This window comes from Candoia aspera, chromosome 14, assembly GCF_035149785.1.
Source record: "Candoia aspera isolate rCanAsp1 chromosome 14, rCanAsp1.hap2, whole genome shotgun sequence".
Lineage (NCBI taxonomy): Eukaryota > Metazoa > Chordata > Lepidosauria > Squamata > Boidae > Candoia > Candoia aspera.
In genome coordinates, this window is record NC_086166.1 from 15,472,895 (window position 1) to 15,487,351 (window position 14,457).

Here is a 14,457-nt window from a genome sequence, read left to right on the forward strand (position 1 = left end):
AACAATATAGAAATGGTTTGCCATGCCTTTTTTGGGGGGGGTCTTTTTCTTCCCTGTATAACCTACATTTCTCAGGGGTCTCTCCTTCAAACATGAACTGGGCCCATCACTGCTTAGCTTCTTGGGATCAGCCAAGATGCTGCCATCTGCTATGACTGTAACAATTTGAGCTCAGCTTCTGGTGACTTCCTTGGTCTTATCAATTCTACAAACCAGCAAGAGGCACATTTCTTTCAGGCCGTGGACCACTTTTGCTTTTGAGTGACATGCTGGAGGATGCACCCTAAAAATCAGGTGAAGCCAGGGTAAGAAAATGAATGGGACCAAGACAAATTTAAAATCCATTAATCCAATTTAATGGAATTAATTAAGTGCCGTTATAAAAGTAAGTAGTTAATACGATTACTCTTTATGCAGTGGCTGCATAAAGCACAGGAATCTCGGGTTAAATACTCCTGAATGAAAATAAAGAGAAATAATACATACCACTCGACATAGTTCCTGAACATCATGTTGCATGAAGCTGTCTAAAGTCTCCCATCTTTATTAAAAAATGAAACAAAAAACACCATTTATAAAACGGTAACATTTGAAAGCAACTCAGAAGTATCAAATCTCTGATTCAGTGCACAAACAAAAAGGACACATTAAAATGTGATTAACTGAATTCCAAAATGCTGCAGAGTTAATCTCTTAACCAATCATCAGAGCCTGTGTTTTGCTCTGCTCTGAACAACAACTGGTTGCCATATGCACTCACATTGCAAAAACAATGGTCTGTTGGAAAGAAAATCGCAACTACAGCTTAACCTTACATCAAGGAGGCCATGCAGTTGACCCAATGGGATGTTAAATGAAATAAGAAAGGTATCTAGCAAAACAGTTTGATGTAACAAACACAAAGTACAAAGGTTGATCCATGATGATAAATAAAATGGAATGAATATAAGCAACGACAATGGACAAACGAGAGTATCTCTGTTAATCTTGTGAATACTCTGCATGAGAAAACCTGGCACGTTCTCCTCTGACTAATTTAGCACTACAGACTAATTTAAGAATCAGACAATGATTCTGGTTAAGGAATTTTCCCCAGGAAGTTCTGGAAAAAGTTCTGTCTTCAACCCAAATGGTGTTGGGATCCCTTCCATCAAGCAAGGCCATCCACAGCCAGGGGATGAAGGCTACAGAAGGCCACATTTTCCTTCACTGTAACAATGTCTTAAGCATCAAGTTCATTGTTACTTTAAGTAATGAATGCCAACTACTTCCCCCTGTAAATCAAGCCTGCTCCTTTCTGCCCTCAGGTTATGCTTAAGAATGACAGGATATTGATAACAGGCTTTTAAATACTTTGAGTAAAGGGTTTTCTTTGCTGCAGGCTGGTTTAAGATGCAACAAAACTAACTCAAATTACTCACCTCCATCCGGCCACAGGGCATAGCCACATTTATTCAGTGCCAGAATGTGCTAGGTACTGCACCTAAGTAGTGCTGCAATGTTTAATTGATTAAAAAAGATTTAATTGTTGTGATTAAGCACAAGCCTCCTAATTAAGCCAGCAAGTTTTTAAAAAAAAAAATACTGTTTCTGCCTATATGCAAGTTTAATCAATACACTGATTAAGATTTGTATGGTTAATCAATTAAACATGCTTTAATTTTGTTGCAGCCCTAATAAGGTACCATCTGCACTCACAAAAAGGCTTTGTATATAATTTATAAGAGGCCAGAAAAACCACTTATGAAAAGTCACAGAAACTTCTGTTAATCACTTAGCTGTGAAGAGCTCTTTGAAATCTTTCCAGCACTTACCCAAAAGATTTTGTTAGCTTCTTAGTTCCTACTGGTTTGTCGCTATGTTGAAGTTCATAGAACACTCTCTGCAACGCTAAAGGAACACTTTTCGAGGAGTCGTCTCCTTCTGTAGGCATCATATATACAGCCTAAAAGAGTAAGCCAGTTGAGTTAAAACTCTGCAAACAGGTTCCAAACCTTCTGCTTTTAATCTAACATCTGGTCCCCTCTGATGATTCTGCTGGACAATTCAGTTATTAAATACTTCTGAATAACCTGCTTTGCGATATTCAACAAGTTCACTCCATGCTGCTTACAGTGAAAGGCTGTTTACATCAGACAATATGTTAATCTTTGAGAGCCAAACTACCACCAGGCCAGAGCCGTGTTTGGGTCTGGGATATGGTGCTTATACTTCATTGAGCTCTATGACATGACATTGGGTTGGGGATGCGGGAAGGGAGAAAACAGCTCCTAAGCAAGAGTGCCTTTCGTATTCCTTTATTTCTGGCTTATATCCAGTCTTTACGCTCACATGCCCATGATCCTGGGATGTCTTTACAAAGATGGATCGTCAAGACTCTCATGGGTTCACAAATTTCAAACAGGACTGAGGTCCATTGTGAAAAAAGGGCAACCTGAAGGGCATCCAAGTTATTCTTCCAAAAACCAGAGGGAAGTGCGGATTTCTCAGCTAGATCGAGAACCCTCAGCTCCTTCATGTCTCCTTAAGCCACGCCCTCAACTGTAACGTTCTAGTGGCAGAGTCCAAATGCATCTGAAGGCCACCAAGAAATGCAGCCATGCCAAATTCCAATTTAGGCAGTGCCCTTTTGTTCCTGTAGCTCCAGGCAGACCTTGACTATTCACTCTGTAGAGCTGGTATTTTGACTCTCCCTCCACCTTGTCAAGCAAATTTGGAGTCTGGGCGTCTCAAATGGGAGGTGTCCAGGTTGTAACCTGCCTAATTCTCCAGAACAACTTTGAATACCAAACTCACAAGACAAATCAGATTCTCTCAGCTCTTGGTCAAATCCCTGTAGAACTAGAATTATGCTGAAGAGGAGATTTCTATTCGGGCACCCTCTCAAAGTCAGGGAGGAAAACTGAAATCCAGGGCAGCATTTGGTACCACACTGGCTCATGTGCTCTTTTATCCAATCATATTCACACTTTGCTTTATATAGCAGATTGAATTGGGTCAAAATTTAGGATAATGTTTGCAATAGATTATGCTGTCCTTCTTCCCTTACATAAGGCAATACAAGGCATAATGAACAGGGTAAGTGTTCTCTGCAATCTCTTAACTATGCTCTACAAAATAAGAGAGAAACATTCTGATTGCAAGGATTTTATAGCCAATAGTTTCTATTGCTGCTGAATTAGGAGATATTTATTGTTCAGGACTATATCTCACTGGCCTGGTTTCAACAACACTGTGACTCAGTTTTGGAGAACAAATGGAGCTCAATGGTTGATCACCTGTTCTGCATACAGAACAGCCCTGATTCCATTCCTGATCTTGCTATGTATGGCTAGAAAGGACTATGAAAGTCTACCAACAGGTATCAACAGTTCTGGGAAGCAATGAGAACAACCATGGACTTAGCCAAGGAGATTAAACAGTGAAACTGCAAAAAGTGAAATTATGCATGACTTAATCAATGAATGCAAGACAGAAACCATTAATTTTGACCATGATGTCACAGAGACCCTGCTATGCTATCTAAATAAGGCTAAACAGGTCAAAAGATCAACCAGACTCAAGTTTGACTGCTGAAGGAAATACTTATTCCAGCCAATTTTCCAAAAATTGCTGCACCCTTTTCTAAAATCTTGGGTTGGCATTTAAAAACTGCTTATGGGGGTATATGTACAGGCATACCAATAGGGACCGGAAGGACAAGGGTGGGCTGGGTGAAAAAGCACATGACCAAGGAAACAAGTATCATACTGACTTTTACTTAATAGGTTTAATGCCAGGGAAAAATGGACGGAATATTGCAAACTAAGTAAGAAAACTGCAGCCCACATTTATTAATGAATATGTCAACGTGGGATCTCTGTGAATTGTTTGAATTTCTTTCTCACTGATGTCCTAGCTGATGGACAGATGCCATGCTTAAGAGATGAAGTGGAAATGCCCATCTATTCTTTGACTCACGATTATTCATTCAGCGGCCATTCAAAGTTATGACAGTGCTGAATGAATGGTAGTTACGACCAGTCCTCAGATTTCCAAGCGTCCCAGCATCCCCATGGTCATACGCTCACGATCTGGGTGCATGGCAACCCGTTCACAATTGTGGGGCACGTGACCGATTGCCACGTGCCCCACAATCACATGATCACCATTTGCAACCTCCCATGCCAGCTTCCCCAGAAATTCAAAGGGGAAGCCAGCAGGGAAGATCACAAGTTGCTGGGGTAAGTGTCCCCCACCTGTGCCCCCTCCCCCAGTCCCTCTGCACTTGCACAATGCCAGCCACTCACACCTCTGTGACCCCTCCCCAACCTGTGTGGCACCTCATGCACCCAACCCATACGGTACCTCTTGCGCACCTTCCCTGATCTGCGTGGTGCCTCTTGTGCAACTCCACACTCTTGTGCACCCTCACTGACCTGTGTGGCACCTCTTGCGCACCCCCACATGCCTTCCCTGTGCCGTGCTCTTATGCACCCTACCCTCTGACTTCGGTTGTGGGAAGCCAGCAGGAAGTTGCCTCGCCTAACAACTGTGGGATTCAGCAACCAGGAATGCAGGAAATGCCATCGCTAAGCAATTCCGGTCCAAATTGCTGTTGTAAGTTGAGACCTACCTGCATTTGCCAGGTAAAAAGCTCTCCTTTTTTACCCAAGATTTCAGGAATTCTCCTAAAGGCTGATTTTTTTCCTTAATATTCAGGAACAACAGTCTGCAACCTGACACTGTCAAAGTGTACTGGCCTCTAGTTCCAATCACCCAGTCAGAGAGGCCAAAGGAACTATCTGGAGTACATTCCTTGGCAAGGCTAAGGTTAAAGAGGTAAAAAAAGACTAACTTTGTTGCTTCCGATCTACGCTCAAAGAACTAGAGGTGGAAAATAAAGTGCTGTAACAGTGAGAGGCAAAAATGTAGGGCAGGGGGCTTTCTTTTGGCACAATGCCTAAACAATGAAGGAGGACCCTCAAAAAAATGATCAGAAACATAAAGCCAGAAAGATAATAAAGGACCAAAATATGAAGCTTTCTGGTTAAAAATAGGGGAGAAAGGGGAGCAAAGGGGTAAGGCGGTTTGGCACTTTTTAGGGGATAAATATCCAAGAAAAGCATATTCTTTGCTCAACTGAAGCACCATAATAAGGAAATAGGATAGCTGAGTGGGGGAAAATAATTTAAATTGCTTACTTTCCTGCAAGACTATGAATGGAACAACCATGAAAATTCAATCACTTTTGCTCATTGTTATTCTGAGGGATCAAAGCTTCTGGACTATGAGAATCCTTAGAAGTTCCTGAAACTGGTTTATTAAGGCATTTCCTGCTACCCCAGACATTCACATGGGATCTTCAAGATCAAAAGCTCTCAAAAGACTCATCCTCCATGAATTTATTCCATCACCTTTTAAGCCATCCAAGCTAATGGCCATGTTTTGTGGTGAAGAATTGCATAGGTTAGTAATGGTTTGTATGAAGTTGTGCTTTCTTTTATCTACTCTAATTCTCCTAGTCAGTTTCATTGGCTGACCTCTGGTCCTAGTGTCTGGAAAGAGCCTCTGCTTGCCCACTTTCTTCATGCCATAGATGATTTTAAAATGCCTTGATCACACCCCTCTTCAGCCACCCTTTTTTAAAGGTAAAGACCCTCAAACTTTCTAGCCCTTCCTCACAGAGAAGGTACTTGTTGTTAGTTGCCGTCGAGTTGTTTACGACTCATGGCGACCCTCTGTATAACAGAACGAAATGCTGTTCGGTCTTGCGCCAAATGCCTGACTGTTCCAAAGTTTGCATCCCTTGTTGCTGTAACTGTATCAATCCATTGCATCGAAGGCCTTCCTCTTTTCCGCTGGCCCTCGACTTTACCAAACATGATGTCCTTTTCAAGTGACTGGTCTTTCCTGATGATGTGCCCAAAGTATGGGAGTCTAAGCCTAGTTATCTTCACCTCCAGGGAACATTCTGGTTGTATTTCTTCTAAAACTGGTTTGTTTGTTCTTCTTGGCAGTCCATGGTATTTTCAATAATTTTTGCCAACACCACAGTTCGAATGCATCAATTCTTCTATCTTTTTTAATGTCCAACTTTCACAGGCATATGTGGCAATCGAGAAGACCATGGCATGAGTCAGACACACCTTTGTTTTTAAACTGACGTCTTTGCTTCTGAAAACTTTAGATTGGTCTTTGATGGCAGATTTTCCCAGCCCGATACATCATTTCATTTCTTGATTACTCCTTCCCTTGGCATTGATCGTTGATCCGAGCAGAATGAAATCGTTGACGACTTCAATTTCTTCTCCATTTATTGTGACATTGTTTATTGGTATACAACCTTGCCACACACCTTTTCTGATTTTGAACCACTCGGTGTCACCATTTTCTGTTCTAAGACCTGCCTCTTGATCTGTGTACAGGTTCCGCATGAGTACAATTAAGGGCTCTGGAATTCCTGTTCTTCGTAATATTAGCCATAACTTGTTATGGTCCACACCATCAAATGCCTCTGCATAATCAATGAAACAGAGGTAAACATCTTTCTGGTATCCTCACTACCCTCTTCTGCACTTTTTTTGTGCTTTGTTACCTCTTTCTTTCAAATGTGGTGACCTTATTGCCCTCATCATGGCAATTTAGTAAAGCCAGTCATATGAGGGTGGGTGGGGTAGAGGTGTAGGAAAAAAGAGTGCAGTCACATGAACAAAGGCTCCAGTTCCTCCTTGCCCACATTATTGCTTCTCAGCTGTCCAACACAAAGCAACAAAACGTCCCTTTCAGGAATTCTTCAGAGAGAAGAAGAGCAACCTCAGGCAAGCTTTTACATAAAAGATGGCTGTTCCCAGCAGTTAATATTTACCCTTTCTGTAAAGTCTGATGAAAACTTAAACACTGAGCAGGTAAAACTCTGGCAAATACTTACTGCTCAGGGAGAAAACTAACTTAAAATCTAAAGGCAAAATTCACAAAGGAACAAAATGAAATAGCAGCCAATTTAACCTTGCTTTCTGAATAGGGAACGTTGGAGCTTATGATAGTCCCTAGCGCTGTGATGACAATGGCACTGGGTGGCTCTCAGATGCAGTTTTACAACTGGCAATCAGGGATAAAATGGCACTGCCCTCTTCCTTTCACTTACTTGAATCTCCATTATCTCCGCTGCTGCTAACACTGCTTCCTGGTGCTTGGAAAAGCCTTGCTTGTATGCACAAGTCACAAGACTGAATCTATGATGACTGTGCAAAATCACACTCACTGTCTTAAGAACAGGGCTATCTCAGTTATTTAAAAGGATGTTATCAGTAGGAGGAAAGAAAATACTCCAGGACAGAACAAACAGGACCTGCAAATTAAGATTCCAATGTGAGGTAACCGCAAACATGGCATCCCTTAAGTATCACCTGTAAGCTCAAACACAAAATCTACTGAAATAAACGTAGAGCAGGGTGTCTCCAGCAGGGTTCCGTGGCACCCCCGGGTTCCACAAAAGGTCACTCAGGGTTCCCTGGGAGATCAAGATTTACTTAGAAAATTATTTCAAATTCAGGCAACTGCACATTAAAGAGGGAAGTTTCATTCTTTATTTTTAGTTTAAGAACACAGTTAATGCCTACCCATGAAACGAATACAATAATTTTTGTAACTTCTGGCCTATATCTGAGCCTGAATGTGCAGGGGTTCCCCGAGGTCTGAAAAATATTTCAAAGGTTCCTCCAGGGTCAACGGATGAGAAAAGCTGACATAGAGGATCGTTCCTAATATTTCTTCTCCAATGCAACAATACACAAATATTGGCAAGCAACAAAAGTCTTTGTTTACCTTTCGTAGTTGGTTTGTGAAAAATAATGTCTGTAACAAACTGTTCATGTAGCAGGTTGCACCCTGGTTCTTCAGCCCCACATATCCTGTGTGCTTCTTGGAGTCCCATCTGGAATATTCATGGCAATAGGATATAAAAATTGGGCATACACAGATTTTACACTCACACACACACACACTGCAGTGAACATTTGTACTGAAGCTAGAAGCATTTTGATCACTGAAATCCAGCTGGTTTAAATTTAACAGTCAGCAAATTGCACATCTGTTATGGAGCAGTTAGGTTAATATTACACATGTTCAGAATTCTGAAATCTTTTCAAGACAAAACAACAGTTAACAAAAAGAGAAATGAAAAACAAACCAAGACATAGCAATTTCCAAAGAAGTCGCACATGTGAAAAATGAAAACTACTTTGCTTAGAAGCTGTGCTTCTAAAGTTATTTGTCCAAAACTGAATTATTGAAGATGCTGGTCAAATTTATGATAGGCAACCAAGCCTGTACCTATTCTACGGTACAACCACTTATTGTGGGAGGGGCAGGATTACTGTGTGGACACTGTGACCTAGGTCAGATTGAGATGTGATTCTTCCCTGATTACCCATACTATAAGCTCCTATATTAAGGGAAGTCTTCTCTGACATTTCACAAAGTACAGTTTTCACAAAGTACAAAGTCAGTGTACCTTGGATTCATCTCTACCAGCCTCTCCAAATAGCAAGAGTAAAGGTACAGTGCTGGGGTACCTCCGTGTCTCAAGTTTAGCAAGGATGACAGGGAAAAGTGCATGCAAACCTCAGTTGCAAAGGAAATTGTGCAGACAATGAGGTCAGCATAAGAAGCATATTCAAGCATTTCATTTTTCAGTTCAATGCATTACGATTTTTCTTGGCTTTCTGAAAAAAAAACTTGGCAAAGATTGCTGGGGGGGTGGAGGTTGCAATGTTTTAAAGGTATCAGTTTAAAACTTCTAACTGTTTTGGCATACATTTTATTTATTTATTTTTATTTTCTATCCCGCCTTTATTATTTTTATAAATAACTCAAGGCAGCAAACATACCTAATACTCCTTCCTCCTCCTATTTGCCCCACAACAACAACCCTGTGAGGTGGGTTGGCCGAGAGAGAGGGACTGGCCCAGGGTCACCCAGCCAGCTTTCACGCCTCAGGCGGGACTAGAACTCACCACCTCCTGGTTTCTAGCCCGGTGCCTTAACCACTACATTGCTGGCTTTTCCACATGAATAGGAAAAAACAGGCACTGAGGGTACCAGATATGCAACACGTTAGTCACTTTCCAGCTTTGCGTTATTTGTGCAAACATTATCCCTGCCCAAGCCTTTGTTCAGTAAAACCCAGGGAGGATCCTGCAGTATTCATTTCTCAGTTTTGGAAAGCAATTAAGGAAAGAACTCCATGGTGGCCTCCACTTCCTGAAGATGGTCCTTTCCTCTCAGATGAACACAGGACCCTTGAAAGGGATGGAGAAGTTGAGGAACCGCTCAAGGAAAGCAGAGGAACAGCCTGCCCCCTGAAGTTGTGGGTGCTCCATCACTGGAGGTTTTCAAGAAAAGACTGGACAGCCATTTGTCCAGGAAGGAACGAGGATTCCTGCCCTAGGCAGGGGGTTGGACTAGAAGACCTCCAAGGTTCTTTCCAGAAACCAACTCCATTTGAAAGAGAGCCTATAACTATGATCCCTCCTTCTTCCATTCTATGTCAGTTCCTTAGGAGGAAATTGTAGACATGGTGGGGATTGTCTGTTAACCCTGCTAACTATTAGGCAGGTATAATGGAATATGAGAAACAGTATCTATGACTATGGAGTGGGACTCTGATTCAGTGAAATAAATTTAAGGTAGAAAAATACGGGTTTTTTTCCTCTTAACTCCACCATTAAAGAAATTGTAACATTTCTTTAAAATAATCCATTAGTCCAAAAAGGGAAAAGTTGCAAAGGAAAAAGGTAAACAAACTAATTTTTCCCCCAAAGAAAGAAAAAGAGCAAAGGCTACTTACGCCACACCATGAGGAGCATCAGCTTGAACATAAACTTCAAAAGTTACTTTGTCATCTTCTATATAGCCTTTATCTGGATCAGTAACTTCCTACCAAATAGAAGAAAAAGGGGGAGGAAAGGATTGAACCGAGAACATCAAAATCAACTACACAGTAATCTTTTGGGCTCTTTACAAGTAGCCATCCTGAAAGGTCTTATTTCAACCTGAAGCTCAAGTCAATATAAACGTACATCAATTTTTACCACTGAGCTCAAATGATATGGGGATGTCTCAAGCTGTCAACAGATGGCCATTTCTATAAATCAACAGATGCCACTGATAGCTTGACAACTGCAAACACAGTAACTGGAGGCAAGGAGGACTGGCAGGGGTGGGGTGGAGAGCCACTTCTTCCATTACAGCAGCTGGAGCTGCTTCCCCTCTCTCTTCCTGGTCAATACTGCTGACATGGTAGTTGTGTTCACAGACTGGGCTTTGAGCATTATAGCAATCTGGCTACTCAACATCTCCGAATGTTTTAATGTGACTCATAATGTCCACTGGATTGTACTACAGTTTGACTCCAAGGATTTCAGATTATGTATGTTGCTCTGTTTTACCCTCCCAAACAATTGTGAAAAATTACTTTAGGCTAAGAGGGGAGGGCGAGAAGACAAGAAGGCCAAGGTACCCACGAGCCCTATGCCAGAATGGGATTTGAATCTGGGTCGTGCTCTCGTCCATCCAACACACCATGCTCGCTCCCATACTGCCAAGCAGTTACTTACACTCCAAGACATAAAATTGGAAAAGCCCCAGTCATTTTCCTTATGAAAGAATAAGTGGCTGATACGACGACTGAAAGATTTCTCATCGTCCTTGTAATTTATTATCTTGAGTACTGCCTGCGCATGACAAGACCATGACCTGCAACAATTAGAGAGAGAACACTTGACATGCTGAGTTGCAGAGAAGCCACTCATAAATTGTGCTTTACTGAGCCAGCCTCTTTATTTCTTGTCACTCCTGGATTTAAAACTTTCTTTCCATCCTCTCAGGGGTGGTAGCAATTATTAATATACTGGAAGCAATTTATGAAAAGGTTCTCTTTCTAACAAAGCTGTTTATTTCACTTTTTTATGTTGCTTCCCACATACATTTTCTATCTCAGTGGATCATTTTCTTCAACCAATGGTGAAAAATGCTACAGTTCCTCTCAAGCAGTAAAAAAACTCCTTGAAAACTTGTATCTCTACTGACTGAGGAACAACAAATCCTAATAGTAAAAAAATTAAAATTCCACTGAAAAATAATTTGCTTGTTCATTTAATGGGAATATGCCATTATTAAATAGGTGATAATGTGCATGTAAATTCACATTCAAATAATGTGAAAGTAAATTCTGTACTGTGCTGCCCATCTAATTCTCAACTTTTGATTTTATTTATTTGTCATATTTCTCTACCGCCCAACTCACATGCAACGATTTTATCTCAAAGTCCAGCCACCAGAGAATAAATGGAAGAAAGTAGCCAAAATAATAAAGGAACCAAATGGCTCTTCTTGTAACCCATTATAACTTGTTAAAACTACAAGGCTTAAAATGTAAATAAGCAAAACTGAACAATTAGCGAAATAAATAAATGACAACCATTTAAACAAAGTTTTCAAAGTTCTTTTATTTTCTTCATAGCTCAAAACCATACCTGCCAAAGTTATGGTAATTTATTTAAGTTTGTTTGTATTTTAAGTGAGCTGACAAAGAAATTAAAAGAGAAATTCTTTAATTTAACTGTCCTGCTGAAGGACTTCTACATTTAACTGTTTTTATGAAAAAGTGCAGCAGCCAAATATTTCAACCCAAACAGGTCATTCTGCAGATATGTATTCACAACCAGTATTTACAACCAGAAGGTACAATCATTCGTGTTACTATATCAAAGTTAAATTCAGTGTAGTGTACTTTTACATGATTATGTTTACTGGCAGAAAAAAATAGTACTAGTTATTTTCATTAATTGGTCCAAATTAACTGTTCGAAAAGGTTGTGGGAAAGTGTTTAGGTTCCCAGTGATTGAGGATTGCCTTATTAATTGGCGTCTCTACATCTAAGAATCAGTTATCCTGCCTTCTTCCCCAACAGTAAGACTAACAGTTCAGAACACTGTATTTCCACACCGTCTGGGCTGATACAAGTCATTGTTCTCATTATATTCTCTGTAGCCAACATCCAACTTTCAGAAATGATAATCAAGTTACTGCATATATGCACATCTACAGTACTGCTCCGATTCCGCCCTGCCTGCTGATGCCCCAGACTGTATACCTTATCATCTGAGAGGCAACATATCCACGCGCAGGAAATTTTAGGATAACGCATTAAAGAGAGGTGCTGTCTATCGATTCATAAAGGGTCTTACGTGGAATCAGACTCAGCATTGCACTGAAGAAAGAATCCTACACTTTTTTGGTGTGGCCTGTCTGGGTAAAGCCGTGGCATCACCATGATCTTCCAAGGCAGGTTCCGTACAAAACAGGGGGGGCTTAGGACTGATTCACTCAGCCGATTGAAACGCTCAACCGTGAACTGAAATGTCGCTTCTGACCGCCAGCTTGTGTCTGAAAAATATGAAGAACAGTTCAGAGAGTCTGCAGCCTTGTCTGTCGGTCTCCAACACAGAATTTAGACCAGTGGAACATCACGGTCTGCAGCACGCTTGCTAAGGCACGTTGTGCAGAAAAAGAGATCCACAGTACGTAGTGGGCGTGAGAGAAAAAGGACCATCTCCTTGACTCTAGCCCATGGTTGAATGTCTGTTCAAATAAAGGTTCATGTCACAAAACAATTGCAAGATTAATGGTTTCTCAGTGGTTTTCAAGCATTATTGCCCTATGATGAAGTACTCAATTAGGCTGTGGCGAATGCTTTTCTGCTGCATTTCCATTACTAACTGAATATGAAAGTGAACCTTGGAGGTGGGGTGCAGGATTCAGAAGTTACTGCACATCTCCACTTTCAGCAACAAAATTCCATCCAATCCCCATATTCCGGCGACCTTTAAAGAGGCGCTGGTGCACCCCCTCCTCAAGAAGCCATCGCTGGACCCTACTGTTCTGGACAATTTTTATCCAGTCTCCCACCTCCCCTTTCTGGGGAAGGTGGTTGAGAAAGTGGTGGCATTGCAGCTCCAGAGGATCCTGGAGGAAACTGATTATCTAGACCCCTTTCAGTCAGGTTTCAGGCCCGGTTATGGGACGGAAATGGTATTGGTCGCACTTATGGATGATCTCTGGCGGGAGCGGGATGGAGGCAGCGCATCCATCCTTGCTCTTCTTGACCTCTCAGCGGCCTTCGATACCATCGACCATGGTATCCTTTTGGGGCGGCTCAGGGAGTTGGGGGTGGGTGGCAGGGTCTTACGCTGGTTCACCTCCTTCCTCCAAGGCCGATCCCAGTCGGTGTTAAGGGAGGAGAGATCGGCCCCACGGCCCCTTCTTTGTGGGGTGCCACAGGGATCAGTACTCTCCCCTCTCCTTTTTAACATCTACATGAAACCGCTGGGCGAGATCATCCGTCACCATGGGATGAGGTATCATCAGTATGCTGATGATACTCAATTGTATATCTCCATCCCGGGTGAAGTAAGTGATGCCGTGACCACCCTCTCCGAGTATCTGGGGGCTGTGGGGGCCTGGATGGGGAACAACAGGCTTCAACTGAACCCTGGTAAGACCGAGTGGCTGTGGGTTAATGGTTCTTCTGTATCTGGGACATTAACATCTCTGGTTCTGGATGGGGTTGCACTGCGTAACTTGGGGGTCCTCCTGGACTCACGGCTCCTGCTCGAAGAGCAGGTGGCAGCTGTGGCCAGGAGAGCCTTTGTGCAGCTACGTGCTGTGCACCAGTTACACCCCTTCCTGGACCAGGAGGCCCTTCGAACAGTCACTCATGCCCTTGTTATCTCTCATATAGACTATTGCAATGCACTCTACATGGGGCTACCCTTGAAAAGTATCCGGAAGCTCCAGCTGGTCCAGAATGCAGCTGCGTGAGCTGTTTTTGGTGGCCCCAGAAGGGCACATGTAACACCACTGCTGCGCAAGCTGCACTGGGTACCAGTCTGCTTCCGGGTCCAATTCAAGGTGTTGGTTATTACCTTTAAAGCCCTACATGGAATGGGGCCAGGTTACCTGAGGGACCGCCTCTTCCCCATTACATCAACCCGTCCCACCCGATCGTGCAGAGAGGGCATGCTACGGACCCCGTCTGTAAAAGAATTTCATCTGGCGGAGTCCAGGAAGCGGGCCTTCTCTGCAGTAGCTCCCGCCCTGTGGAACATGCTGCCCCTGGAGGTGAGATTGGCCCCATCGCTCCTGGCCTTTCGGCGGAGTCTGAAGACCTGGTTCTGCTGCCTCGCTTGGGGTGGAGAGGGGAATAGATCTACGTGGGGATGGTTGCTATAGACCACTCCTCCCACACTTGGACTGTTTTAGATTCTTCACCACTTGGATTCTTTATTTTTACTTCTATTTATATTATTTTTTACTGTATTTTACTCTTTGTATTTATTGTGATGGTTTTAATCAATTGTTGTAAACCACCCAGAGTCCTCCGATGGGAAGAGAGGGGCAGGGATAAATTAGATA

The 14,457-nt window shown here is 42.4% G+C and overlaps 1 protein-coding gene across 1 annotated transcript in view; it reads right to left on the bottom strand.

The window, feature by feature from the left end:
• USP7 (ubiquitin specific peptidase 7) overlaps window positions 1-14,457 on the bottom strand; it is a 70,910-nt gene that overhangs the window by 22,420 nt on the left and 34,033 nt on the right. Inside the window, exons 3-8 of the mRNA XM_063314600.1 lie at window positions 12,231-12,429; window positions 10,599-10,737; window positions 9,830-9,918; window positions 7,807-7,915; window positions 1,815-1,945; window positions 487-541 (exon numbers count right to left, since the gene is read on the bottom strand). Coding sequence (XP_063170670.1) covers window positions 487-541; window positions 1,815-1,945; window positions 7,807-7,915; window positions 9,830-9,918; window positions 10,599-10,737; window positions 12,231-12,429 — 722 coding nt within the window. The remainder of the gene's footprint in view (window positions 1-486; window positions 542-1,814; window positions 1,946-7,806; window positions 7,916-9,829; window positions 9,919-10,598; window positions 10,738-12,230; window positions 12,430-14,457) is intronic.